We start from the raw sequence: 27,844 nt of genomic DNA on the forward strand, positions 1-27,844 counted from the left end.
GGAGACCTTGGACGGCTAGGATTTGCATCCAGAATGGAAGGGTGGTCGTTGATCGTCGTACGCCTTCGTTTTGATAGTCGCATGGGGAATGTCGGCATGGTGGGGCAAGGCCAATGGCGCGGATGGCTTGGCATAGTGGGGCCAAGGGTTGGTACGGACGGCTTGGCATGGTGGGGCCAAGGTAAGGTGCGGTTGACTTGGCATGGCGGGGCCAAGGGTTTGGTATGCCAATGGCGCATGGTGCGGCTATCATGGTTGGGGCCAAGGCAAGGCGCGGTTGGCCATTGGCACAGTGGTGCGGCTGGCATGGTTTGCCATTGGCACAGTGGTGCGGCTGGCATGGTTGGCATGCCTTGGCGCGGAGATGTGGCTGGCATGGTTTGCCATTGACACAGTGGTGCGACTAGCATGGTTGGCATGCCTTGGCACGATATCATGAGAATTAGGATTTGACATAGATGATGTCGGTCAATGTTAAGGTTTCTGCCGTGGAACATGACACATAAAAAAAAGAAGATACCCTGGTAATTCTTACGTAGGCATGCTGATCGATTCAATAAATGTGCTAATGGTCATAGTGACGTCATGTCAGTTGTACGGTTTTACGATTTTAACCTTAAGCTAAAAACCACCATCAACACCAGGTTAGAATATTCCTTGGTTTATCCGAGATTATCATGACAATGATTATTTTAAGAGTGCTTCTAAACAGGCCGTCCAAAAAGATGATCCCAAAACCGCATACACACAAAGGGTGTGAGTGGGCCTTGTCTCTGAGGAATTATAGGGGGTGCAGGTTTTGTTGTCCGAACTTATGTGTCTGCACGGTTTTTAGATCGTCTAAAAGGACGGTTTGTTTAGAATTTTCGTTATTTTAAATGGTGTTTGTTACTCATTATGGGCTAACATAGCATGTTGTTTGTCAAAAGTCTTGTACACAAGCCAAATCATGAGTACAAAACAAAACTAGGCTAAGTTTATCTGTGTTAGTGGTGATTAGGATTTGTCCAGACAAAGATAAATCAAGGGTTGTGGTTCCTCTGACCACCCCTTACAACTCGCACATGTGGGCGTGTTCGTTGGATTTGTATTATGTTAAAAAAGAAAACGAAAAACAGTCGAATCATTTTATAGTTTTCATTTTCTCTTCGATCTCTCTCCGAAGAGCATCCACAGTGGGCGACTAAACCCAAATATTTGGTTTATTAACGAGACGTAGTGGGACGGACTATCGATTAAATCCTGACCATCGATTAAATCCCAGACTATATTTGGTCTGGGACCAAGACTAAACCCAAATTTGATCGTGCGGGACCTGAAGGCTACGCCCCACACCAGGCGTACATTTAGTTTACGCCCCACACCAGGCGTGTTTTTAATCTCCGCGCGATTCATTTTTTTTTCAATTTTGTATGGGGCGGGGCTTTACACCTCCGCCCCATAAGATGACTTTGAAATATTAGTGGGACGGGCGGAGATTTAATCCTCCGCCCCAATTTTTTTTTTTTTTTTTTTTTTATAAAACAACGGGCGGACGTATAGTCACACGCCCCACATCAGGCGAATGCACAGTGTTACGCTCGATCAAATTTAGTCTTCCACCCGTAGCGTCACACACCAGACTAAACTCAAATTTGGTCGTTTTGTTTGGTCTTTGATCTTTGGTTATACTCAGCACCACTGCAGTTGCTCGAAGGGGCCTCAAACCGTCAAACCCTAGCGGTCTAGCAACGAAAATAATTTCCTAAATTGAAAGATCAAACCCCCGGTAATTATCCCCCCTTTGTGTTGTCTTGGATTTGAAGTTAAAGATTGGTTAGAATGATTGGTTTTTGAATTCTCAACGCTGCAAATATGATAAGTTTCTTTTCAGTATCAAGTTTGATATAAGTTTAATGTTTTTTGTTTGTTGCCTTTCATTTCTCTGGTAAATGTTGAACTTAATGAAGATTTGAGAAAAATAACAAAGCGTAATGATGTTATTCTGGATTTTTTTTGTTCAGTGGTCTATAAAGAGTTGTTACGATTTGTTCTCACAAATATAAATTGACGGCTGTGGTCCAATCATTGTCGTTCCCATAAAACTTAATGAAATCATGGCACTAATTTTCCCGTTCGTATTTACTGCATATACGGAAGACTTGGAATACGATGGGTTTTCTTCTTTCACTCTTCAATTCTAATTTACTAATGAATAAATCCGGCTTTTCTTCTTTCACTCTTCAAGTGAATAAATCTCCAGTTAGGTTCCACATACTTTATAGAACAATAGAAGAACTTGACGAACATGTAATAGTAGTAGGCGAAGACAACCCATTAAGTTCCAGGATCTATCCAAATGCAGGTAGTAGTAGGTGAAGATCAAAAGAAGATTGGCAGAAATGAACTATTCTTTGATCTCTCCCTGGGTCTGAAATGGATAGGTAAATCTCTCTTTGTTTCATTGTTTTGATTTTGTTTTAGTTTTTATTGGTCTCTTTGGATTTAGTTTATCAAAGTGGGAGAACTGTTTGTTATGCCAAATCTGTTCATCTTCAATTGGTTATATTAAGATTCCTTCTTAAATTTCAGTTATTTTTGTTAATATTGCTTTTACTTTTAACTTTTGTTAAACCACATATATATAGTACATTAAAAAGTCAATTTGATTTAGGGGTTAGCTGCAAGGGATTTGTTTCTCTAACAGGGTGAACAATTAACCATTTTGATTTGTTATTATGCTCAATCGATGTCTTTTAGTTTCTAATTGTTATGCATGTCGCAGGTTCTTGGAGAGATTGTCATTGATATTTCTTCGCAGGTTAATGCTTGGTATGATGTTTCTTCATTTTTAAGAAAATGAATATGAAAATTTTCATTAGCTAACCTTCATTACCATTTCTTAAAAGTTATTTCAACTCCTACAGGTAGGATCGCATTCCAAAAATTTAATGTTGGAGCAGATTTGGGAAGGGAGCGTATGCTAGCTTCAAATACTGATTCCCATTAGAATATTTTCTTAAATACTGTTTGGGAGAAAGGTGAAGTACTTCAACTGAATGACAAGGCCGCTTAAAAGGAAACTGATTAGCTGTAGCGTGGCTGAGATAGTGACTCCACCCATATTTGATTATGGCGTTCACAAAACTTCGACGAAGGACAATTGACATTACAAGATGGAAGTGTAGTTGGCAATGGGGTAACTTGGACTCGGTGGTCAGATTCTCCGAGGAGGGTACCTCTCCTCCTTCAACAGTAAGTACTAAGTAGATATTATTTAAACTAAAAGTTACTTAGACAATTACAGTTCTTTGGTTTATTTTCCTAAGTTTAAATCTGGATTGGCAGTTTATATTCTTGATCAACCTAATTTGTGAAAGTGATTTATACGTCGAGTATTCACATAAATTTAAATCAATCTGGTGTACTGAAAACTGCTCTTCTAGAAGTAAATATGAGTTGAAATTGTGCTATCATGAAGTACATGTATCAACAAACTGTGATTCTGCCTCTCGAAACAAAATTTGACAGATAAAAAAATACACAGAAAAGTCTATTAACTCCATTAAAAAGTTATTATGTGGGGGTGGCCGGTCGGTCTTGGCTCCTACTTTTGAGGTTCATTCTATGAACATACATCAAAAATAGGATTTAACTGTCCGCACAAAAAACATACAAAAAGAGTATAAAGGAATGAACTTGGCTCCTACTTTTGAGGTTCATTCTATGAACATACATCCTAGAATTGGTATATCTTTAAATCTTGAACTTTTGTTCTTATTGTTTGCATTTTGTTGAATTTCTATCCTTAATTAATGCTTATGCTATTACTGGCCTTTGATAAATCTTTAATCTATGTTCATTTAACATTTTTTTTTTTTTTTGCATTTGGTGTATATGATATTTCGTATCTGTTGTGTTGATTGCTTTTCCAGTTCCCATCGACTCTAAGTGTTATAGTTATGACAATACTAAATATAGAGAACATGTACATTTGGGTAGCACACTATGAGTGCGGGGATCAGACACAATGGTGATACATGGTGTTAGACTCGGGCATGCTAGAAAATTCAAATACTGGGAAATAGTCTACTTTCCCAAGTAAGCTATATCGCATATTTGCTACGATAAATTTTATTTTGTTGACCACCTTTCATTGCTCCAGGTTTTGAAAGTTGAGAAACTTTTGTGCGTGTTTAATATAAGTCTTATCCGGATAATATATGATTTCAACAATGATAGTATATTTTTTTGCTAAGGTAAAAAACTTTTATCTGTACGTATCGTGCTCTTAATAAGCCAGTGGATATCACACACTGGCTTTAAGTATAGTATAAATTATACACTTGCTGAGAAAGCTGAAAAAATTTGCACAAGTTGTACAATTTAAACTTACAGTAAGAGTTTCAAACTTTTATTTTGATTTTAGTAAGATTCAACCATTTAAATACCATTAAGCTCTTTATTTTTTACTACTTTTTTCTTGATTTTACTTTTAACTTGACACTGATTTTTATTTTATTTTTCCATCTTCTGAAGAGGAGGTCAGAGCAGACCATAAAGGTATCTCTGGATGAGTTGATTATGCTGCCACATTTGAGATGACACTAGATGACAACATAGATGGAGATTACCAGCTCCGCAATGGATATGGACCTCAAAGGCAAAAGAAGTTTTCCCTGTAAAAAGACCCTTTATTCTCTGAATTATGAGGGTTAAGGTTTATTAATTTTTCTGCTTCTTCTACATATCATTTTGGTCTAGATCCTTCTTAGATATGACATACGTTAACAGTGTAAGCAAGCTTATAATATTCAGTACCATCCCTTCATTTTTTTTATTTTATTTTCTCTTTGTTTACTTGGTTTTCACACAATCTGTTATTGTTACTTTCTTCAGAAGAAGATCCGCGGTCGTCGTGGTAGGAAAGAAGTTGGTTGATGCTGTTGATGAGGATTCTCTTCTTTTGCCTCTTTCCAGGGTATGTTAGTTTACTAATACACTGTTGGTTTACTGGTTTGGTTTCTGATTTTTTCTGGTTGTTTCTTTTTTCAGATCCCTAATACAAACCCTCAGGTCCTACCTGTTACCAACCCTCAGGCTGTCTCTGTTCTGACTAGGAGGCAGGTAATAAATTTTTTGCAAAACCCTTTTTTTGCAAGTTTCTAAACTCTAAACTAAAACTAGTTTTTGCTGTTTTCATTTCAGTCTAAACATGTGGTTTTTGAGTACCTGTTGTTGATGCATGTTAGTGTTATGGGAACTTAACTCATTATACTTTTTGTGTATGCAAATTATCTTATGTTTAGTCTTTGAACGTGTTCTTGGCCATGTTGACATGTTACATGGCTTTCTATCATGTTATTTGAGTTAAAACAGCAGTACAGTACAATCTCAATTTCCAACTTGGTGGTCCAGAGTTTTCCATTACTGTTGTAAATAACATCAATTAAGGAAGTGTAGTTCCAGTTCTTAGTCACATTGTAAGGTCATATATATATATATATATATATCAGTGTTGTGGGTACTAGGCTCATTTTACTTTTTGTCTATGTATAATATCTCATGTCTAGTCTTTTGAATGGCTTTCTATCATGTTATTTGGCTTTCTTGGTCTTACATATAGTCTTTTGAACTAGGAGCTTGTTAAGAGGTTTGTAGCAGTGTTAGGAGGAAATCAGGGATCAATTTAACAACTGCTTGTAGTGTTTGTTTAGATTGAAATTGGTATTGTTATTGGTGATATTCATAGTATCAGCGAAGTGGAATAACTTGTGATTCAAAAGACTAAACACATGCCTTCTGCATATATTTTACTGAAAGCCTTTTGAGTTGTTAAAGCCATTCTGAACTGGACCTGATTCATCCTTGAACCGGGCATTTGGCCTTCAAAGACAAACAGTAGATGGCTCACAATACTAGTTGGTCTTGTCTAGTGGTTTGAAATTTAGTAGGTTGACCTGTTGTCTGTTGTTGATGCATGTTAGTGTTATGGGTACTTGACTCATTTTACTTTTTGTGTATGCTATCTCATGTTTAGTCTCTGAACTTGTTCTTGGCCATGTGAACATGTTACATGGCTTTCTATCATGTTATGTCCTCTCACATGCATAGAAGTTAATAAGTTTGTACCCTGACAAGTTAAAACAGCAGCACAATCTCAATTTCAAGCCAGGCACAATCTCAATTTCAAGCCAGTAGTACCTTGGTGGACCAGAGTTTTCCATTACCTTTCTATCATGTTATGTCCTCTCCAGAATGTAGTTCCAGTTCTTAGTCACATTGTAAGGTCCTATATATATATATATATATATGGTGGTCAACTACTGAAAACATCAGTGTTGTGGGTACTTGGCTCATTTTACTTTTTGTCTATGCATAACATCTCGTGTTTAGTCTTTTGAATTTGTTCTTGGTAGTGTTCACATTTTACATGGCTTTCTATCATCTTATTTGGCTTTCTTAGTCTTACACATATAGTGGTTATTTGCTGTTTGGGATTCACAATATATGGCTGTTTTGTTTGTGAAAGGTGCTTTGTGCTCAATTGACTGGTGGCTGGGATGGTGTGAAAGGTGGCTGGGCTACAGCTCGTAACTGGATTCGCCCTCGTTTAGTCAAGGTTAGTATCTCAACTTGTTTTGCTGATGCTTCATCTGTAGTATATATATCTTAGTAGTCACTTGCTCCAAATATCATGGGTTCTGTACAGGCTTGGACTGCGCTTAAGGAGTTTGTACGTGAAGTGGTTTGGCATACATCAGTAGTCACTTGCTCCAAATACCTGGTTAAACTGTGTAGCAGTCTTCGAAATGATCAGGCGTTCTTTCTGGTACTGAAGAGACATATCCTAATCGTACAAAATATGGTCCTTAATGTTTATCCATCAGTATTTTAGCTGTTTCTTATCCATACTGTTGTTTTTATATTTCCTTCAAACAAACAGTTGTTCGTTCTTGGTTCAACTGTTTGAGTTTTTGTAGAGAGAGACCTATGGGTTCTGACTGGTGACTTTGTTTAAATATAATATGGATGGTTTACGGTATCTGAATTTTTATTGTTTGTCAATATTTAGGTTCATTTTTTGTATGGTGTCATATTATTGCAGTCGTTGTCCCATGATAAATTTGCAACCCTGATACCATATCAATCTCCTGATAACGAAGAACTAGCAGTACCCGTTTTGTAGTAGTGAAAGCAGTGTTAGGAGGAGATTGTGTATAACTTGTGATTTTATAAATTCAAACTACTGGAAGTGGATGCACCAAACCCATAACTAACTTCATATTGTGAAACTTGGGTTTGGGCTGACGAGAACTTTATAATAACTTCATAAAGTTCATAAAGAACTGAACTCGGGACCTGAGAACCATACCACAGGACCAAATGCCTGAAAGTAGAAAAATAACAATTTTTAATGTAGATAGGATTAAGTGTTAGGTATCTAAATAACACCTGTATTCTGGATTGGCAGCAGAAGTTCTACGAAAATGTAGAAGCATGAGTGAATTAAAACTTACAAGTTTCTCTACTAAAGTCAATTCATTCGTTATTCAGTTCCAAGTCATTTCACCTAATAGTTCCACATTTACATTTCTTTTTAAGTCGTGTCTGGTTTGGGGCTGATGGTTTTGTTCAGAATACTGTTTTGGATTTCTACTCAATGTGTGGTGAGAATGTGGGTAGTGTGCATTGAAAGTGTTTGAAGAAATGAGTGACAGAGATGTTGTTTCTTGGAATTACGTGGTTTGTGCTTATACGAATCATGGTGAGGCGAAGTTGACCGTTGAGTTGTTTAAGTCTATGGAAGAGAGAAATGGAGTCGGCAAGGTGGTTGTTTGAAGAGTTGATAAATTGGATTGCTGTGATGAAGAATGCTTGATAATGAAGTAGCTTGGAATGCTATGATTTCTGATTATATAAGGAATGGTGATGTGAAGAATGCAAGGTTGATTTTTATCAAATGCCGTGAAATCTGTAGTTTCCTGTACTGCTATGATTTCAGGATACACTAAAGTTGCTGATATCGGAGATGAACAGCCTTTTCTATTCAATGTCAGTTAAGAATGCAATGGTTGGGGTTCTGTTCAGAATCATAAATTTGATCAAGCATTGGAAGTTTTCCATAGAATTTTGATGGGTGGTGAATGTAAGCCGGATGAGACTACTCTTTTGAGTGTTCTCTCCGCATGTACTCACCTAGGTGCTCACGAACAAGGAAAATGGATCAAGTCTTATATTCAAAAGCTGGATATTGAAATTTCTAATTCATTAGGGGATGCCTTGATAGACATGTTTGCAAAATGTGGTGATCTTGAAAGCGCAATGTCAATGTTCATTCAGATGAGAAATAAGTGAATTGTCACATGACATGGACATCAATGGTTGCAGGCTTAGCCTTTAATGGGCAGTTGATAGAAGCTTTAACTCTCTTCGATGAGATGTGCGTGGAAAGAATACAACCAGATGATGTCATCTTCATTGATGTACTCTCCGCTTGCACTCATGGGGACTGGTTGAAGAAGGAAAACGAGTTTTTAGTCAAATGGTGCAACAGTTCAATATTGTTCCTTGAATTGAGCATTATGGATGCATGATTGATCTTCTTAGTCGAGCAGGGAAATTAGAGGAAGCATACCCGTTAATTACGAGTATTGTCAATGAAGCCAAATGCCGCTCTTTGGGCTACTTTACTTGGTTTTTGTAAATTGTATGGACAAAGAGAGATGTTAGAGGTTGTGGCAAAGAATATCCTCGAACTGGAGCCGTCAAATCCTGCTTATTTAATAATGCTGATTTCAAATTTGAATGCATCATGTCGGCCGGTGGGAGCTTAAGGGTTAGAGAAGCAATGAAGAAGGGTATAGCAGCTCAATGCAAGTGGAGCATAGACATCAAACATGAAAATAGGATGGAGATCTTTGAAACTTTACATTCTCTCTATGATCATTTGAAAACAGTAGGAATTATGGAAAAGAGAGAAAATGTGCTTCTTGGTATGGCTTAATACACAGGGTTCATATGAGGATTACTTGAGCAGATAGATGGTGGCATGGTGCTAAAAGATATTGTTCAACTGGAAAGAAGTATTTCTGCTTGATCTCGAAACAGCTACTTCAGACTTCAGAGATGAAGAAATTTTTCACGAATGGGATATTAGTGGTTAAAGAAATTTTCTTTGAAATTTCCCCAGAAATATAATTTACAACTGCTAACCAAGAGTGCTCCATGGTTTAGTAGACAAGTTTACTGAAGAGATAGAAACTTCAAGGTAGACCTAAAAGAAGAAAAAGACTGCCAGACAGCTGAGCGAGGTTGTTGACATGTTGACCCGTACCCTACATACTTCTGAAGAACGCCTTCAGCTCTTTCTTTCGGTCATAATCAGCAGGGGTTCTTTACGTCACAATGTCAATTTTTGGTGATTCTTGAACGGTAAGTAAGAAGTTACAAAAAAACAAACTTGAGACTGATTCAGTTTCTGACTTGAAATATCTGATTTTGTCCAGGTCCATCTCAGACGTTGACTCATCATCTTCAACGTCTTCCGTAAGATGCTTTGCTAAGGAGTGAAATTTGGTAATCCCGACTATTAAATGTGTCAAAATGATACTCAACTGTGATGGTTTGTTTGCTACATGGTCCCACTTTGAAGGTATGTGAACTAAATGAGACTCGCTGCTAGGATATGGTTTCATTTTGCATTTACAGTTCTTCATTTCCTCACTGTCTATGTATCATGATTTGTGTCCCAACTGTTTACTGGTCATCCAATTGAGTCTATCCTGATTTATATCCTTGTTTGAAGGTTAGCTGCAATTATTAAATTTTTAAGGTTATAGACTACTGTGTCGGTGGCTTTGCTATTCTATTTCATGGTACAGTTACTATAGTACGTTAGATTCTGGGAAGGAAAAAACTACTTTATAACTGCATAACACGAAACCAAACGTTCACTTGAACAAACATAGGCACTTACAACAAACCCCAAGAAAGAAAACCATAGACACCCATAGGCTGTATCAACTAATTACTAGGCAACTTAAAGTGATCAAGGGCGGAAACACCGCCAAGTCCTTTCTTAACATAATGGTCGGTGTATTCTTTCATCGTAATATATTTGTAAATAGTGGGATTCTCCTCTGATAGTATCTCTTTCAAAGGACCATAAATCTTTGAGTTGTCACTGAATTTTGTATTCAGGAAACATGCCACTGATACTCTAGGTCCATTGCGGTTGGCTAGTACCCTGTGTTGAGCGCTTTTGAACTTGTCATTGCTAATAAGCTGTTTGAAATTGAAAGGGTAAGTCTACTTAGGAAATTATGCATCAGCAGATAGTGAGGGTTGCAGAACATATATTAACTCATAACATTTATTTACCTGAAGAAGATCTCCGATGTTTACTATTAGAGTTGCAGGGATGGGTTCTACAGTGACCCACTGGTTCTGATGAAGAATTTGTAGTCCGCCAATATGATCTTGGAGAAGAAGTGTAAAGAAACTCGGGTCTGAATGCTTACTTGTCCCTAAGGTTAGTTCAGGTTCAGGGCATGCTGGATAGTAATAACCACTAAGTAGCATGAAATCAGTGAAAATCCTTTTAAGGTGGTCTTGTTCTAATCCTAGAGCCTCCGATAACAACCCAGTAATTGTATTTGCCAACTTCATAATATGCTTCCAATACTCAACTATTATATCTCTGAAATTTGAATGGGTGATAGATCAGCTAGCGAATAACAAAAATAGCAGTAAAGAACAACATTGGATTTGATGACAGTGGATAAGAATCATAAGATTCTAATCCCATATATGGGTCAACATATATTACTAGAAGTAAACTGTTACTAGAGTGTAGATTATTTATTACCTGCAAGTATCTGGCAATTCTTGAGGATCAAGAGGATCAGGAGATAATAGATTACATCTTAGAGTGTCTCTCCAGTTAGCATATTTTGATACATAGAGATCGAAATTCGTATTAAAGATGCATCCTGTTTTGGGATCATTTGAGTAAAATTGTTTCTTAATCTCCGTGTCTTGCTCATGAAATCTTTTAATACCTTTAATAATCTCATCCGTTACAGTTGACGGAATTCCATGGTTCACCAATCTAAAGAAACCCCAAGTCCCGGATGCACGTCGAACTTCATCAATATTTTCCTTGTGTCGGTGACGGTCATCTTGGTCCACGCTTTCCATATCATCACAGGAATCTCGAAATTGCTGTTTTCATCTTCAATATGATCCAACTCTTCAGTGAGCTCATCCAGTGGTTGAACGAACATTCGAGGGATCTTTACAATTCCAGCATCAACTACTCCTTTCACACCAGCTTCTGACTCTTCGAAGGCCTTCAGTTCTTTGAGACGATCATAGGTAGGCTGCTGTTCTCCAGCTCCAGTAATCTCCATAATTTGATGGCTGATCTTTATCCTAGGTATCTAGCTGTATCGGCAAACAAGATCAGTTCTCTTGGGATGACAAGGGAGAGGCGCTTCTGATGACTTTAAATATATGATTGCACACAGGTACATATAAGATGCAAACTGAACTCACCACCGGCTTGACTGATCTACCTCAATGTCTCCATAGTTAACTATTGTAATTGGTTATTGGTTAATTTTTAATTGGCTAGATTTTACTTGGAAATGAATTTCTTGTACCATTAATGCGGATATACTTACACCATGTCCCGGTTGCAGAAGCTACGGGTGTTTCCCCTCACAATCCTGCCAACTGCAGCGCTACAGGTTGCCTTTACATGTTCGTTGATTGGGTTGAAAAGAAATTTATAAGGAAAAAGGAAATAAAAGAGAGGTGTTGTTACTCTACATAACTGAAACCCACCTCTTCCACGCATATTGCCACCCTCCATGTCTGTCTGTCCAACGCCTGCTCTGGTAAAAGATTTCGGGCTCAAGTCGTTCTTTACACACTCGTCCCAAGTTAGCTTCGGTCGGCGTCTGCGTTGCATCCTTCCTTCAGCGCGTTTGATGCGACCTACTCGCACTGGGGCATCAGGCGGTCTTCGCTGGAGATGCCCAAACCAGCGCAGCCGATGTTGTGCGAGCATCTCCTTGATTGGCGCTACTATAAGTTTCTTACGTACGTATTCATTCCTGATACGGTCATGCCTCGTATGTCCGCATGCCCACCTCAGCATCCGCATCTCGGTACTCTTCAGTCTCAAAGTGTCCCAGCTGTTTATCGCCCAACATTCCGCAACGTATAGCATTACAGGCCTGATCGCGGATTTGTAAAACTTACCTTTAAGCTTTAGCGGCACTTTGAGGTCACAAAGGACGCCAGACGCCATTTTCCCCGCCCAGATTGAGTTCTATGTCGAACATCCTCCTCATGCCCCCATTACTTTGTTCATGTCATCGTCGGAAAATATTTCTGTGGTATCCATAGTGGGTATGGGTGTCCTTGGCAAAACTACCCAGGCTCAAATGGTTTTTAAGGATGACCGGATAACAAAAGACTTCGATGTACCGTGTCAAAAAAAAAAAAAAAAAAAAAAGGGACTTCGATGCAAAAATTTGGGTCTGTGTTTCAAAAGAGTTTGATGTCCGTAAGATTTTAACATATGTAATCGAGTCCATCACTAATGAAAAGTATGATATGTCAAGTTTTGATGTCATTGTACCAGATTTTAAAAAGTGTTTGCTTACTAGTACTAGACGACTTGTGGAATGAAGATTCCGAGGTCTGGTACAACCTTAGGGCTGTTCTATCCGCGTATGCTAATTACGGGAGTAGAATCTTGATCGCTTGAAACGATGTTTTTCCTAGAGATTGGGAGATTAATAGAGATACATTGGTTCGGCTATGGGTGGCTGAAGGATACCTTCATCAATCTGTTGAAGAATATCAAATGTCACCCGAAGATGTCGGAGATAGTTGTTTCCGGAGTTTGTTGTCTTAGTCATTCTTTCAGGATGTAAAAACAAATAACTTAGGTGACATCCAAACATGCAAGATGCATCATTTTGTACATGATCTTGCAAAGAGTGTTTCTGGAAATCATGAAATTGCGGTCTTGGGAGCTCGTGAAATAGAAGATGTTTCTGAAGCTTGGCGTTTACAATTAGTTGTACCTGACAAAGAAACTGCGGATGCATTATCAAAGGTGCTGAAAAAGGCGGCCAAGTTGCGAACGGTGTTTTCCGTAGAGAACAAGAATCTGAGAGTTGAGAATCTACTCAGTAACAAGTGTCTACGGATAGATAGATAGTCTGCTGCTTGGTGAACATAGTTTGAAAATCCCATCATTTGTTTTCAAGTTTAAGCATCTCGACTTCTCTTATTCTCATATTGAAGAAGTGCACCTCGCATCCATCCACAAGCTTTACAATCTCCAGACGCTGGTGCTTCATCGATGCATTGGCGTTAGTAAAATTCTTGAAAGCATTGGGTCGTTGAAAAATCTAAGGCATTTGGATCTCTCGTTTTCGGATATCAAAATGCTACCTGACTCTATTGTTGGGCTCATTAATCTGCAAACACTCGATCTCAATGGTTGTTCTCAATTTGAAGCTTTGCATGCAAATTTGGGGTCTTTACAAAATTTGAAGTTCCTTAATATTTCATCCACAAGAACTGCAGGGGTTGCCTGATTCGATCACTTGCGTCGAAAATTTAAGCATGTTGGAATGCAACAATTGCACGATGCTGGAAGCATTACCTACAGGCTTGGGGGCATTAACAAGGTTAAGGTGCCTTGATCTGAAAGGTACGGAAGTCACAGCATTGCCTGAATCTTGCATATACCCATGTGATTTAGAGATGGTTGATTTTGGAAACAAGTGTGAACTTCCAAGGGAAATTAGAAAATAGCCGAAACTGAGACACTTAAGACAGTGACAGAAAAATTATGTAAAATGCAAAACAGTGACAGAAAAATTATGTACAGCAATCAGAACTGGAAACTAACAACATCTACTTTGCTTAATGGTAGCTGACACTTCATCCATATTCACAATAGGCTTTGCAGCACCGATTTTGGTTAATTCACGGTCCGTATCGATTTTTTCCTGCACACTTTTATGACTAGTGATTTCAAAAATCTTAGTAACCATCTCAAGGTAAGCTTCTTCGACATTCACATTCTCTAGAGCAGATGTTTCCATGAAACAAAGTCCTTCCTTTTCTGCAAGATTTCTTCCTTCTTCTTCTTCAACTTCTCTTTTATCAACCAAATCGGATTTGTTACCCACAAGTACAATCACCATATCCGTGTTGGCGAATCGTCGTAGCTCGTCTAACCATTTTCGCAGGTTATCAAACGTCGCTCTACGTGTTAAGTCGTAAACTAACATGGCACCAAGTGCTCCTCTATAGTAAGAGCTCGTGATTGCCCGGAATCTATAAAACAAACCAACATTAGACATAGGAATCTTAGAATTGCCAAAAAGTATGAAAAGTAAAAGGTCCCGTGGGTACATTACTTAGAAATTAAACAATTTTCTTTGGATTTAGACTTTTCAATGATGGATCCAAATAATTTCCTACCTAAAGCATGATGTTTCACCTGGTATTGATTAGCCTGTTTTACCGTTATTGATTGACCTACACTTTATATCTGTCTTTTAACTGTTTTACTACTTTTTGTTCTTTTCTTGCTTGACCTTCTGTTGTGATTCATGAGTACAGTACACCTAGTTTTAGGTACTTGATTTTGAAATGCCACGCTCTAAAAGGTGAGTAACCGAACTAGTTTGGTCGCAATCGTCTAAACATGTTCAGTTCAGCAGCTAGTTTAATTCAGAAAGACTTAATGGTTCTTCTGTCATCGGCAATAGGCAAAAGCATTTGCAACTCGTAAGCTTGACAAATTCCGTAACAAATAAGCCTATCAAGCCGCATATAGCATATTCCATCTTTTTTTCCCTTTCCACAATGTACTTCAGAGAATCAATACTAAAAACTGGATCATGAATTTATTTTCTTCGCGCATTAACGTATCCACATATTTTAAATCTCATTCGTTCATATTACTTTTTTCCTACCTTACAGATCAAAAGTAAATATACAAGTCAAGACGGAGTCAAACAGATTGACAAAATGGTTGTTGCTTTCTAGTTTTACTATATAAGGCCATATTTACTAAGTGATCCATTTTCAAACTATAACATGAAAATCTAAATCAGCATGATCATAAAAGCAAACATATCATATCAATCAGAAGATAAGTATTTAAAACCAGATGTTTGGTAAAACTTAAAATTGAAGAGAATAGATACGGGTTATGAAGAAAGAAAGATTATATGAGCTTACCGTTCTTGTCCAGCGGTATCCCATATTTGAGCTTTGATGAGCTTATCTCCAACTCTTATATTTCTATACGCAAATTCAACACCGATGGTTGGTTTAGAATCGAGACGAAACTCATTACGAGAAAATCTTGAGAGAAGGTTCGATTTTCCAACCCCCGAATCACCTATAAGAACAGCTTTGAAGAGATAATCGCACTCGTCGTCGTTAAAAGCATCACCCATTTTTTTTTACTTGATGAAACTTCTTAGGTTAGAGTTTTATAAACAAAAACAAGAAGAAGAAGAAGTCGTTACGGAAGTATCGATTAAAAAGCGATGATGAGGGCATATATATGTGTAAAGATATACATACTATTATGTCATTATCGCATAATATGATTCAATATAAAAGCTTAATAATAAATGTTGGGGTTCGAAAATATCATTTTTGGATGAGGATGTGATGAGTAAAAACAACAACAAAGACAAGTAAGAGATGCTGAATTTATCAAAGTTTAAATTTGAAACTATGAAAATTCAAAATATTTTATAGGCGTTTGTCAAATAAATATAGAATGAATAATTAGAAAAATTTGGAATTTGAGTTTTGACCTAACTAGATATCCCTTAGTTCACACTCTAACCTGCCAAAGCGCTGTAACCACATTTTTTTTCTTTTGAAAAGGACTTTGACAAGATTATATATCCATGCAAGTATTGAGGTCGACCAAATTTTTGATGCATGGACGGGGTTGCACAGTGAAATTATCTTTTTACTGCTTCAATTTTTTTTTTTTACTTGTTGAGAGAGATTTGAGATCACAGATTCACAATTTCTCCACAAACGAGCATCATGCAGGGCATGCAGTGTTCAGTAGTGCTAGATGTGAATTACTGGTCGAGGTAAAAAATGTTGCTCGGGGGTGATTTCTCGAGTGGTTTGAAGATACACTTGAGTAACTTGGTAAAAAAACAATAAAGAGTTAAGTCTGTAAATGATTATGTTTGATTGATACGTTTCTTCAATAATTTTGTCTAATGAGAGGAGGGCGCATGGGATTAGAAAGTTGATAAAAATATTAGGTTTATAAATCTTCAGTATACTTTTCCTCCACATGAACTACTTTTCAGAGTGGTTGGCGTTGGCAAAAAAGCATTCCACTACGCATTATTTGTAAGACTTCATTTCCAAGCAAGAAATTTGTTTTTGTTGTATTTTTGCCAAACTAAAAAAAGGAACGATTTTTTGGGAGTATGGTTTTTTTTTTTGAGGACCATGATTTTATTTTGGGTAAAGACATTAAAAGTAAATTTAGATCACTCCTTATCTAGATATTTATATTAATACTTAAATTATCCTCCTGATAAATTTTGGGTAATGATTAGTTAGTATTAATAATAGTTAGTGTAATGATTAGTGAGATAATTAAGTTAAAGATAATTAGTGAGATTAAAAAATCAGATGTTTTTTTTAAAAGAAGTAGAATTATTGAGAGAGTAAAGTTAGAGAAGATGAAAAGGAAAACATGAAAAACGATGGATTTTACCAACCACAACCGGAGGAAGGGTATTTGGGTACCCAGGTATGCTTCAAACTTAGATAATGTTGGTTGAATTGCTCCAAATTTTCAAAAAAACTGTAAATTTTTAGAGTAGATTTGGGCTTGTTCGGTTACCTTATGTGAAGAACAGGTTACCGAACTCATCTGAAAGTATGGTTCGGTTACTTCTTCCAAACACACAGGTTACCGAACTCGCTCTTTAATGGAGGTTTTAGTCGTTCGGTAAACAGACATGTTACCGAACTTTGTTTATAGGATTTACAGAGTAATGTTCGGTTGGTTCGCAAACTTTAACCCAACAACATATCTAACCGAACTCCACATGTATGCAATTAGTGAAGAGTTCGGTTTGTCAAGATTTTTTGCAAACAAACCGAACAAAGTAGGCAAAGTTCGGTTACTAACTAGTTTTAGAATTTTTTGCGAACCAACCGAACACAATATATTGGTTTTAAATGAAAAGTTCGGTTAAAACTATTTTTTGTGAACCAACCGAACACAATATATTGGTTTTCAATGAGGAGTTCGGTTAAAACTATTTTTTGCGAACCAACCGAATTCGGAGTTCAGTTACGAAAAAATAAATTCGTGATAACCGAAGTGTTCTTCGTGTTCTTGGTTTCCGAATGTTCGGTTACAAAACTAGTTTTTTTTAAACTATTCCTAACCGAACATGCCACTTTAACTTCCATTTAAACCATATTTTGATGATTTCTTCTCAATTTACCCAATCATTTGATGATTTCTACTCAATTTACCCTATCAAAAAACGAATTAAAAACGATTGATGGGTTTTTCAATCGAACGAGGAACGTCAAGGAAAAAGAGAAGAAGAAGAGAATTTTTTTTCTTCAAAACTAAAAAATTTCTATTCCCCTCCAATTTTTGTTTTTGATTTTGATTTTGGTTAATAGATTCATTTATATTAGATGTATATGATTAGATTTATATAGTTATAAGGTTAGTTTTAATTTAAAGTAAAGTAAAGGATAAGTGTGTATTTACCTAATTCTAGGACACCCCTTATAAGTATAGGGAGGTTGGCGTAATAAGACCATGGTCCCAAAAAAAACCATGGTCCCCAAAAAATCGTTCAAAAAAAAGTTATATTCGTAATAGAAAAAGGAGTACAAAGCCAACAATTTCACACTAATTACATATGAAAATCTATTTCTCAATTTATACAGTAGTTCCAAGCTGGTTGTTTTCTCAAGACTGGCAATGGGATAGTTCGCGGTGGTTTTGATCCATTTACTGTTAGGGAATTCGTTGGCCTTTGCGTATCAAACCATGAAAAAGCCTTTTCCTCTGTATCCTCGATGCACCGACTTAGAAGTGAGCATTTGGTCCGTAAGCCGTGGATTTAATCGGGACCAACCGTTCATTTGCGGATGTATACCTGGATCGTTCGTTAGATGAGGATGGAATTTTTGAAATCCAACAGATAACGGATCGGGCCCGGGTGTGATCTTGAAAATTCGTTGGACATCCATATCCGTTAAATTAAGGGCATTTATATAGTTCTACAAAATACTATGGATCATTTAGGAATTTTTAAGATGTCTGCTTAGGGTGTTGTACATGACATTTTTATGTTTGTATACATATATAGTATACATAGGTTTTATAAGGAGTCATTTGTGTTAGCTTTATTTTCTTTCCTATAAATTTTAACTAAAACAAATTCATCGGATTATTCGCATCCAATCCGTCCCTCCGTGTATCCATTGGATGCAAATCTGTTTGATATGGATTGGATGCGGATGCCAAATTTGAAATTCGTAATGCAATGGATTGGATGCGGATGAGGCGAAAATCGGTCCATACCGGCCCATGCTCACCCCTACGCACCGTGCATGTCCCAGTGGAGTGCAAAATGCATATGCCTCCGGTGTATATTAGCCTCTCTTTATATCCTGCAGCGAGGCTTGTGACACACTACAAAGCACAAACGTTAATGGGTGTTTCTTTTCTTCAGGAATCTGACTACTTTCGATTGAGCTCCAAGTCTCCGACCATTGTTGTGATGACTGATGACCAGTATAGACCACGGTCTGATAGCTAAATTTTCATCATGGCCCATTAGAAGAGTTAATTAATAATCAAGTGCCAGATCCAAATTGGGCTTTGGTGTCACTTTGAAGTTTCAATAAATTGCGATGGAAAGTTGGAGTCTTGGAGACGATCAATAAAGGGGAAATTAGGGGGAGACCCAAAAAAAAAATTATTCTCATTCTCAGGCCCACAATTAATTTTGGGTACTGTGACATCCATAATTATTTCCGCGACACCCATAATTACATGAAATTATTAAAAACTTCTGCATGACGGATTATGCATCTGCATGACTGAGTTATGCATCAGGGGTATAATTGGCAACTCAACTTGGACATAACATATCTAAAAATCCGCACCTTAGAAATTTACAAATTTTATATGGTTGGAAATCTTTTAAAGAGAGCTGCGCAACGAGTACAAACAACAATATCAAATTTTTGTTTTCATGAAAAAATCGGAGGTGATCATCGTTTTAGGCAAAATTTTCGAAAACTTGATACATAACCATTATGCAACCACCAAAAAGGATGCATAACGCATTAAATGGTTGCATAACGAATTATGCAACCATTTTCTCGACTGCATAACAAAGTTATGCATCTATAACAAGTCATGTACCCATTGTTTTCGCACCCTTCTTGAGTATAAAAAATTTATGCATAATGCAGTATATATCCATATTTACGGATGCATATCATGTTATGCATCTATTTTCTCGATGCTTAAAAGATTGTGCGACAATTTTCTCGATGCATAATGCACTATGCAGTCATATTTTCGGATGCATAACAGGTTATGCATCCATTTTCACGATTGCATAATATGTTATGTAGATATTATTGTAGGTGCATGACAAGTTATGCAACCTTATTTTTTGTTGGTTTCAATACTAACAAAAATGTTGTTGTATAACGTGTTATCCAATCATTTTTCGGACTGCATAACACGTTATGCAACAAATTTTGTAGATGCATAACAAGTTATGCAACTGTTTTTAGAGTTGCATAACAGATTATTCAACCATTATGGACAACAACAACACCAATATATCTGTAGCTTTCCAACCAACAACACATATCCCTTTATTTCATCATCTTTACTTATACTATCATCAATACTTCGTTTTCTTCTGGTAATGTTGTGAATTGTATACGTTAAGTTGAAGATCATCGTAATGGAGGAATATTTACTAAGAGCGGCAATTAATTGGTTTGATGGGTCAACAGAAGATGATGCCGAGTTAGTAAGAGAGATTTACTGCCATATACAAACCCATGATATTTGAGCCATAAACCTCCTTATCCTTGTTCATCTCAGGCTTCTAAACCACGCCATGAGTCCTCAAACACAACCGCAAATCATCCCAGCAGTACACGGCTTAGAATGCCATCATATCTGCCTCCTATTGTTATATCTCCTTCACTGACTCTCTGTAAATATTCATCAGCATCCCTGGAAAACAGCTGCAAAGAACCATAACAACAATACATATCTTAAGACTGAACTTCAACTCAACATACAACCAAAATAAGTCCCGGACTTGGTCATTCCAGCCTCATTCCTTGCTTGCCTGAACTGCCCTTTATTCAACAGCTCTACTTCCGACGTAGCAGCAACACCAGCTCCTTCGCCTGAGAAAAACTTGACCAAACCCTTACAAACTTGAGCCACACCATTGTCAACACTAATCCAATTCGAATCCCTGTAAACAGTTCATCATTCAGTTGTATAGAAGCAACATTTTACTGCTGAAATATCAGCTCAAATCGAACCCAGTTCAGCTCCAAACTCGGCTGCAAAACCACCAAAGCACAGGCACATCTCCTTTTTCTTGTTGCAATCGAAGTGCTCTCAAAAACCCATTGCTTCTGCTCATGAACAAATCTCAATTCCACTGACATCTTCACCAAACAGCAGCTACCATTTCGATACCCAAATTGACCTGCAAATTGAACTACAACCACCAGAACACAGCTTCTACTCAGGTCCAACTATTGGAGATATTGAGACAGCACTATCGGTTACAAGTCATCACCAGCAGCAACACAATGATGAATCCAGTGACATGAGCATCTCAGTTTATTCTCTTCCTCAACTGCTCAAACACTAAACCCAGTTTCATATTTCTTCACTTAAAACCCCCAATTCACAACAGCAGCAGATTATCTTCTAACCCTTGAAATTCATCTGAACCACCATTTTTCTATTAATCATCTGTTTCTCAAAGGCTTTGAACTAAAATTCACCACCATTTCCATCTGAATCTCAGAAGCAGATTCAGAATCCGAGCTTCAATTTCTGAGCAACTCTTCTCTTTTTCTCGATCTGTAGCAGCATCAATTTCAAACCCTAGATGCAGCAACAGAGAAGAGATTAATCACAAACATTAACAGCATCACCATCTTCCAGTTATAACTTGATTTCTTCATCGAAGGAAACGACAACCCCGGCTGTATAATCTGCTGGTAATTTGATCGAAACACTAAAGAACCCATGAAGATAAAGGTCTTGTGAGACAAATCCTGAACCTGCACCAGAGATTTTAACGATTACTTCACAGTTGGAGGAACAGGAAAAAGAAGTGAAGAAGAAGTATAATTCGACCATTAAAACAAACGAAAACATAATTTTTGAAATTGTGGGTTTGAAAATAATTTTCTTCTAGAAAATGGGTGCGCGCCTGTGTTTTTCTAAGCGTGGGTTTCATAGTAGAAAAGTCTGGGAGAATGGGTCTCCCTGTAGTTTTCACATCAATAAATTGCGGTGAAGTTGTTCCCTTACAATTTATAAATGTAGGAAGGATCGCAACGAGGATGATGCTATATCAGCTAGTTTGACTAAAACAGACACATTTAAATATATACCAAAGGAACAACTGAGGTAAGTTCAACAACACCCGTCGATAAACAACCAAAATTACCAAGCAAAACTACAAACCAAAACCCAAATAAATACTTTAAGTGCTTTGTTATACCCAAATAAATAACAAAAAAAAAATGGATACTCTAACCAGAACTTTCTGGTGGGGTCACCCACTGAGACTAATAGGGGATGGTGCCCAAAATCCTGGGCATCCATTTGCATTCCTATAAAACATGGAGTCCTAGAATTTTAATCAACAATCCTGTTAAAGGGGCGGCGGATTCCATTAGAGGGGCGGCAGTGAATAGGACAAAAAGGGTCATTACATGGTAATTCGAAGTGCCCCTTATAAAAAAACTGAAAATGACTAATTAATCCTTACATAGTTTAGTGTTGATAATCAAATTTCACTTATATTAACTCTAAACCAAATCAAAATCAGATTTTTAGAGTTTAAAAAAAAAAGTTTAGAGGAGAAGAAAATAAAAACTTTTGTGATATTTGTGAAACCCTAGATTTTGATTCACTCAACCAAAATGAGTGATTCCAGTGACAAATTTGAGATGGGTGAATCTCTAAATTAGTTTCCATTAGCTTTTTGTCGCTCAAAATTATCTAAAGTACGTAAAAAAATCGAAACTTTTAAAAGAAGAACTTACGGTTGGAATTTAGCTCGTTACCAACCGTAACTCTCAGTTACGGTTCCAAAAGTATCGAATACCAACCGTAACTGGTTCAATTTGGGGAAAACCCAATCGTAATACCAGTTACGGTTGGTAGAATGACAACATATAGCAACCGTAACAAATTACGGTTGGTAACTAATGAATCGAGATCAACCGTAACTCAAATACGGTTGATAACAGTGATGCAATTACAAGCCGTAAAAAAAAATGAAACATCCAGGACAACTTACGGTTCGTAACTTAAGTAACGAGACCAACCGTAAGTAATTTACGGTTGCAAAAAAAATTCGTAACTGAACATTTTATCTCAAAATCAAGAACTTACAGTTGGTATTTGAGTTAAATGAACCGTAACATCAACCAAATCTATAGTTACGGTTCCAATTGGAGTTATTACCAACCGTAACTCACATGCAACACAGAAATTTCAATTTCAGTTTTGATCCAAAACCCTAATTTTTGATACAAAACTAACTTAAATCAAACACAATAAACTAAACCCTAGTTGGGTCTTTTCGAAATATAGTTTTTCTTTGCTTGAAAGACTTGATGAGGACATGATAGAAGAGATAAATGAAATTAATCAACGATTATCAATTTTTCAAATCGTTGATTAATCGAGGACGATGAAATTTCAATTTTAATGAAGGAGGAGAAGAGAAGAGAAGATGAAAAAATCAAAAAAGTTTTTTGATTTTTCTGATTCCATTAGATTAAAAATTGGAGAGGGTAATCTAATCAATTTACACCCCCTACAGAACACCCCCTAACCAATAAGAGGGACATTACTATCACACTTGCCACCCCTATAACAGGGTTGTTAATCAATTCGAACAATTTGACCTAGCTATGATAACCAAAACTGCCCGGAGAATGATACAGAATCCCACCTCTCTTGCCTCGAAAGTCCTAAAATCTAAATATTTCAAAAACAGCTCCCCTCTTAGTATAACAAAACCAAAACAAAATAGTTCGTGGTTCTGGAAGAGCCTTTGGAAAGGGATAAAAATAATTCAAGATGAAGCAGTCTGGAAGATAGGCAATGGCACTGACATTGAGTTATGGAATCACAACTAGATACCCCTAGATAGTCCAAAGTCAATCACCAGAAGCGACATAAAACCAACCATCACTAATACTTTGAGCAAAGTCTGTAATGCCTAACCAGTGATATGAAGGAATGGAATGAAAACTTTCTAAACCAAGTCCTCCCACAAAGAATAGTTCAGAACATTCTTGGAATTAACCTCAACCAGAATACCTCCTCCAAAGACATCCTTACCTGACCTCATACTAAGAAAGGAGACCTAACAGTCAAATCTGTTTACGAGTTTCTTATAAAGAACAGGCCGGTGAACAATACCCTTCCACCAATTCCGCCACAACACCCAATCTGGAGAAAAATCTGGTCGTCAAAATGTCATCCCTCACGTCAAAGTGTTTGTATGGAAGTGTTACAGTGGTGCCTTATCTGTGATCTGCAAGCTAGGAAGATGGATACTTACAGTAAATACAACTTGTTCCATGTGTGAAACCTCCCCAGAAACTGAAGGACATACCCTTCTCAAATGCCCCTTTAGTAGAGCCGTCTGGTTTGGAGTTCAATGCCGAATTACCACCAACATTGGTAATGTCCAACTCTGGATTGAATCTTGGATCCATAACACAAAACTTAGTCCATTGCCTGGAACTACCTGGAACCAGTTATATGCTCTTACAGCTTGGTCTATTTGGAAAGCTAGATGCTTGAAATGCTTCCAGAAGCAACAAAAAACCCTACGATAACAGTCTACATGATTACAAACCATATATACACCAGCAAAAGCATCCCATTAGAGATGCACTACAACAGAAACCCAAACCCAGGTCAACTAGACCAGTTACAAACAAGGAAACATCAAACAAAATTAACAATGATCTACTACAGCTGGTGGGTAATTCATTCTCATACTGCTATTATAATCAATGTGTTAACAGATAAACAAGGAGACGCCAAAGGACGATAGGCCTGCCACTGCGCAGTGAGCTCACTGGAAGACAGCAATGTACAGAGCATAAATGCAGCAATGAAATGGCATCAATACAACAGGCATCGAATCTGGAACATAGCAATGGAGGATGGAAAGATGATGAAGACACTAAAGATGAAGTGGCAATCCCCACAAAAAAACGTTTGAAGATAATATAGAAATTTTCAGTTACTTTAGACAAATGAAATGTATTTCCCTAAGGCTTGAATGGAAGCCAACTCTGATGGCTTTTGCCAAAGACTATATCCCATCCTCTGGTGATGGTGATCGCTCTTTCCCTTTCTTTAACTATCCTATGGCTGTAACAAACGATCCTCTTCAGAATCTTAATCTGAGGAGCTAGTTCTTCTAAAATATGTTTGTTTCAAGAGAAAAAAAATACTTAAGTAATTAAAAAAAAAAAAAAAGAACACACCTGTAAACCGACCAAGACCTTTCTTTCTTAACCCTTACCCACCTGCTTTCACTGTACACCTTTAACAAGTTTTCAGTCCTCCAACTTTAAGAATTTTTCAATCCTCCAAGAGATTCCTTGGAATGAAAACCGCTCTACTACTTCAGAGTTCATATGACATTATTAGCTTAGCTAGTAATGAGGGGTCTTGAAAGACAAATAACGAGACTGATAAGTTCATCACTAGATTCCCTAGAGTAATGAGAAGGACGTGCGGTAACATGCCATTACCTAGCTTTTCAACATAGACCACAGTTTGGATTTGACACTCTTTTGGCTACTGGTGCCCATTTTTATTCATTGATTTGGAAAATTGAAACTGACATCTTAGGCTAGAGTCAGTGGCGGAGCCAAAAGAATTTGGTTGGGACTTGGGAGACGTTTTTGTTACTATATTACTCCCTCCGTATCTATTATATAGGGGGAGTTTAAAAATTTTGTAGTATCATTAGATAGACGGAGCTCCAATTCCAAAGTTGTTTTTTTCACATACACCCCTATTAATGATGCACGTGTATCATACAATCTAGTTTTACATGTGAGATACAGATATATAAAATAATATTTGTATTGGAACAAGGTAAGGATAAATTTGGAAAGTAGAAGAAAATTTATGAAAACTAAACATTTTCTTATTCTAAGAAAATACTATTTTTCTGCCTATATAATAGGTACGGAGGGAGTATAATATTTTTGATATATCACCACAAAATTTGATATCTAAAAGCAAATTTTAGTACTAATCACACCTATTACAAATATTTTTGTGTTAAGCCAAAAAAATTAAACACACCAGAAAACTTGGTAAGATCTTTCAAATTTCCCATCCTCGACATCCATCATCCCTCTATTGTCTTCTCCATCTTACTTTGTGTCGGAGCTTAGTGATGGAGAAATAATGATGCACACCAACAACTCGAATAATAATAAAAAAAATATTTTAACGAAAAATTGAGCACACTAGAAAATAAATCTCAATCGATTTGTAAAAATATTTTAAAATAAAAAGATACAGGATTATTTGACACATAAAATATAGGGATGTTATCAACAATTATCAGAGTGCACATGGGTATTACACTATTATTACCAAATAAAAATAACTTTTAATCATATAGAATTTGGCAAATCCAGGTAATCTCGCGTCGGAGCTATAAAATAGCCAAAATAGTAGACCTTAGAAATTTACTTTGCTACTCATTTCGTTCCAATTTAAATAAGGTTTTGAATATTTTTCATGTTCCACAATAGATGTTTCATATTTTTCAACAAATCCACCAACAACATTCTTACACTTTGTCTTGGAAGTATAAATTTGGATTTTTGTTATAGGGAAAGCTGATTTATTTAGAGGGAAAGCATGTTACGGGGAAAGCCACTATTATTAGATGTGTATAGAGGAAAATAATAAGTGAATTTGACTTTCATATATCATTTTGTGTTTCCGACTAACCCTCAAACCTAACCAAACCCACACCATGATCACTGTAACAGTCGACAAAAGAATTTTTCACCGAAAAAAAGAGGTATTTTTATGATTCTTCTTCTTTAAATTCTTCTCATGTTCTTTGATGACTTCAATTTTATTTGATGTTACCAACGAATCTCCTGATGCTCTAGCTCTTTTCCAGTGCATTCTAATTTTTTAATCAACCTAAAATCTACAAACCAGTAAAATTTCAACTATAATCTTTATCTTCTCTGTTTGTTTGTTTTGTCAATGTCCTATATACGATTCGTCATGACGTCTCAAGGGTAACTGGCCCGATTGGTGTTGTTCAAGGTACTTCCTGGAAATGAGACTCAAGTAATGAAAATGATATGACGAACCCAATCTCAGAGCTGTGTTCGCCTGTATTTCACAAATCCAGAATACTTTGTGTAAGGCTTGGCCCATCCTTTATCCAACTTTTGAATCAATTTAGTTGTTTGCATGTGTGATAATAAAAAGAATCAGTGATATGCAAAATGACAGGGTTTAATTATAAAAATGATGCTTAGGATTATGTTAAGATCGATCAATAACAAAATTAGGTTAAGTTGACGACTAAACGGTAAATTTTGGTGTTTTGTTGAGGAGAAAGACATTTTTTACTCCTCCCCTTTAATGGGCCACAGTCAAAACAAATACACCTTAGTCAAGTGTTTTTAGCTTTCCCTCTTAAAAAACCAGCTTTCCCTATAACAAAAATCTATATTTGTTTTTAAAAACACTAACATTAATGAATGATTGATGACTTTTTTCAAGGGCATATATGGAAAATATCCATACATGTCTCCATTTCGTAATTTGGGTTAAAACTCCAAACTCTCATCTAAAACGGAATGAGAGGCGTATTTTAATAAATCGAGCATGCAAGATAGCTATCCATCAACTCATTTCTATGTTTCATTTTGTGTATCATAACTTGTACCGTCCAAAAGCTTATGAAAAATGATACGAAGATCTTCAAAATGATTTTCAATTGCCATATCATGCTAAACCAACTTTACATAAGGTATATAAATTTTCATAAGGAAAGTTGATATTGTTTATGTGATATATACCACACGTATCACATTTATTGTTATATAAATTTTCAACTATTCAGTCAATACATCTTTCAAACAAAAAATTAAATTACTTACGCCGTTAAAAACACATTGTTATATTTTTATAGCTTAAACATTCAATTTTTGTTGAAGTTAAAAATCTCTAAATTTTTATAGCATATCCTTCTGTAAATCTAGTTTTCCTAAAATCATATGTTACAAACTAAAATGTGCATGTGTTTAATAGGATATGTAGTGCATTTTGAAGTTATTGTCATTGTGAACAACGAAGAGCCTACCAAGGTTGTAGCCCTCTTCCAGAGTTGCCATATTCGAAGCCAGGACGATCTAAGCAAAACAACTGAATTTTAACGAGTGAAAACCGAGTTAATACAAGATTAGGAAACGCTAATTTGAAACG

General features: G+C 36.7%; 3 protein-coding genes and 1 long non-coding RNA gene across 6 annotated transcripts; 2 read left to right on the plus strand and 2 right to left on the minus strand.

Annotated features, from left to right (window-relative positions):
• The first annotated feature begins 1,765 nt into the window (after positions 1–1,765).
• On the plus strand, positions 1,766–7,024 carry LOC113275509. 3 transcript variants are annotated; one of them, XM_026525040.1, is made up of 9 exons: positions 1,766–2,423; positions 2,765–2,811; positions 2,907–3,234; positions 3,915–4,080; positions 4,519–4,660; positions 4,879–4,960; positions 5,035–5,106; positions 6,512–6,601; positions 6,692–7,024. In XM_026525040.1, the coding sequence occupies exons 5-9, from the start codon at positions 4,581–4,583 to the stop codon at positions 6,875–6,877; spliced, it is 510 nt and encodes a 169-aa protein (XP_026380825.1). In that variant the 5' UTR covers positions 1,766–2,423; positions 2,765–2,811; positions 2,907–3,234; positions 3,915–4,080; positions 4,519–4,580; the 3' UTR covers positions 6,878–7,024. The 3 variants fall into 3 exon arrangements, with proteins under 3 accessions (XP_026380825.1, XP_026380824.1, XP_026380823.1); XM_026525039.1 differs by lacking the exon at positions 3,915–4,080 and having other exon boundaries at positions 1,767–2,423; XM_026525038.1 differs by lacking the exons at positions 1,766–2,423; positions 2,765–2,811; positions 2,907–3,234; positions 3,915–4,080 and having other exon boundaries at positions 4,525–4,960.
• Positions 7,025–7,429: 405 nt separating this feature from the next.
• On the plus strand, positions 7,430–11,199 carry LOC113275511. Its single transcript, XR_003323636.1, has 3 exons — positions 7,430–9,414; positions 9,489–9,634; positions 11,067–11,199. It is a non-coding gene; the product is annotated as an uncharacterized LOC113275511 (long non-coding RNA).
• Positions 9,886–11,208, minus strand: LOC113275510 (1-aminocyclopropane-1-carboxylate oxidase homolog 1-like). The gene is made up of 3 exons (XM_026525042.1): positions 10,850–11,208; positions 10,363–10,681; positions 9,886–10,266 (listed from the first exon to the last, which is right to left on the minus strand). The coding sequence occupies exons 1-3, from the start codon at positions 11,179–11,181 to the stop codon at positions 10,006–10,008; spliced, it is 912 nt and encodes a 303-aa protein (XP_026380827.1). The 5' UTR covers positions 11,182–11,208; the 3' UTR covers positions 9,886–10,005.
• A 2,602-nt stretch (positions 11,209–13,810) lies between these two features.
• LOC113275512 (ras-related protein RABA6a-like) lies at positions 13,811–15,764 on the minus strand. The gene is made up of 2 exons (XM_026525043.1): positions 15,262–15,764; positions 13,811–14,349 (listed from the first exon to the last, which is right to left on the minus strand). Exons 1-2 carry the CDS (start codon positions 15,480–15,482, stop codon positions 13,914–13,916), a joined length of 657 nt encoding a protein of 218 aa, XP_026380828.1. The 5' UTR covers positions 15,483–15,764; the 3' UTR covers positions 13,811–13,913.
• Between the last annotated feature and the right edge of the window lie 12,080 nt (positions 15,765–27,844).

This window comes from Papaver somniferum, chromosome 4 (assembly GCF_003573695.1).
Source record: "Papaver somniferum cultivar HN1 chromosome 4, ASM357369v1, whole genome shotgun sequence".
Classification (NCBI taxonomy): Eukaryota; Viridiplantae; Streptophyta; class Magnoliopsida; order Ranunculales; family Papaveraceae; genus Papaver; species Papaver somniferum.

Excerpts from the sequence above, each read along its gene's own strand:
- LOC113275509 (XM_026525038.1), top strand. The coding sequence starts at position 4,757 with ATGACATACGTTAACAGTGTAAGCAAGCTTATAATATTCAGTACCATC. Across the intron at positions 4,961-5,034 it reads TTCTTTTGCCTCTTTCCAGG|ATCCCTAATACAAACCCTCA; the intron begins GTATGTTAGTTT and ends TTCTTTTTTCAG. Across the intron at positions 6,602-6,691 it reads TTCGCCCTCGTTTAGTCAAG|GCTTGGACTGCGCTTAAGGA; the intron begins GTTAGTATCTCA and ends GGTTCTGTACAG.
- LOC113275510 (XM_026525042.1), bottom strand. The coding sequence starts at position 11,181 with ATGGAAAGCGTGGACCAAGATGACCGTCACCGACACAAGGAAAATATT. Across the intron at positions 10,682-10,849 it reads GAATTGCCAGATACTTGCAG|AGATATAATAGTTGAGTATT; the intron begins GTAATAAATAAT and ends TTCAAATTTCAG. Across the intron at positions 10,267-10,362 it reads ACATCGGAGATCTTCTTCAG|CTTATTAGCAATGACAAGTT; the intron begins GTAAATAAATGT and ends AATTTCAAACAG.
- LOC113275512 (XM_026525043.1), bottom strand. The coding sequence starts at position 15,482 with ATGGGTGATGCTTTTAACGACGACGAGTGCGATTATCTCTTCAAAGCT. Across the intron at positions 14,350-15,261 it reads GATACCGCTGGACAAGAACG|ATTCCGGGCAATCACGAGCT; the intron begins GTAAGCTCATAT and ends TTTGTTTTATAG.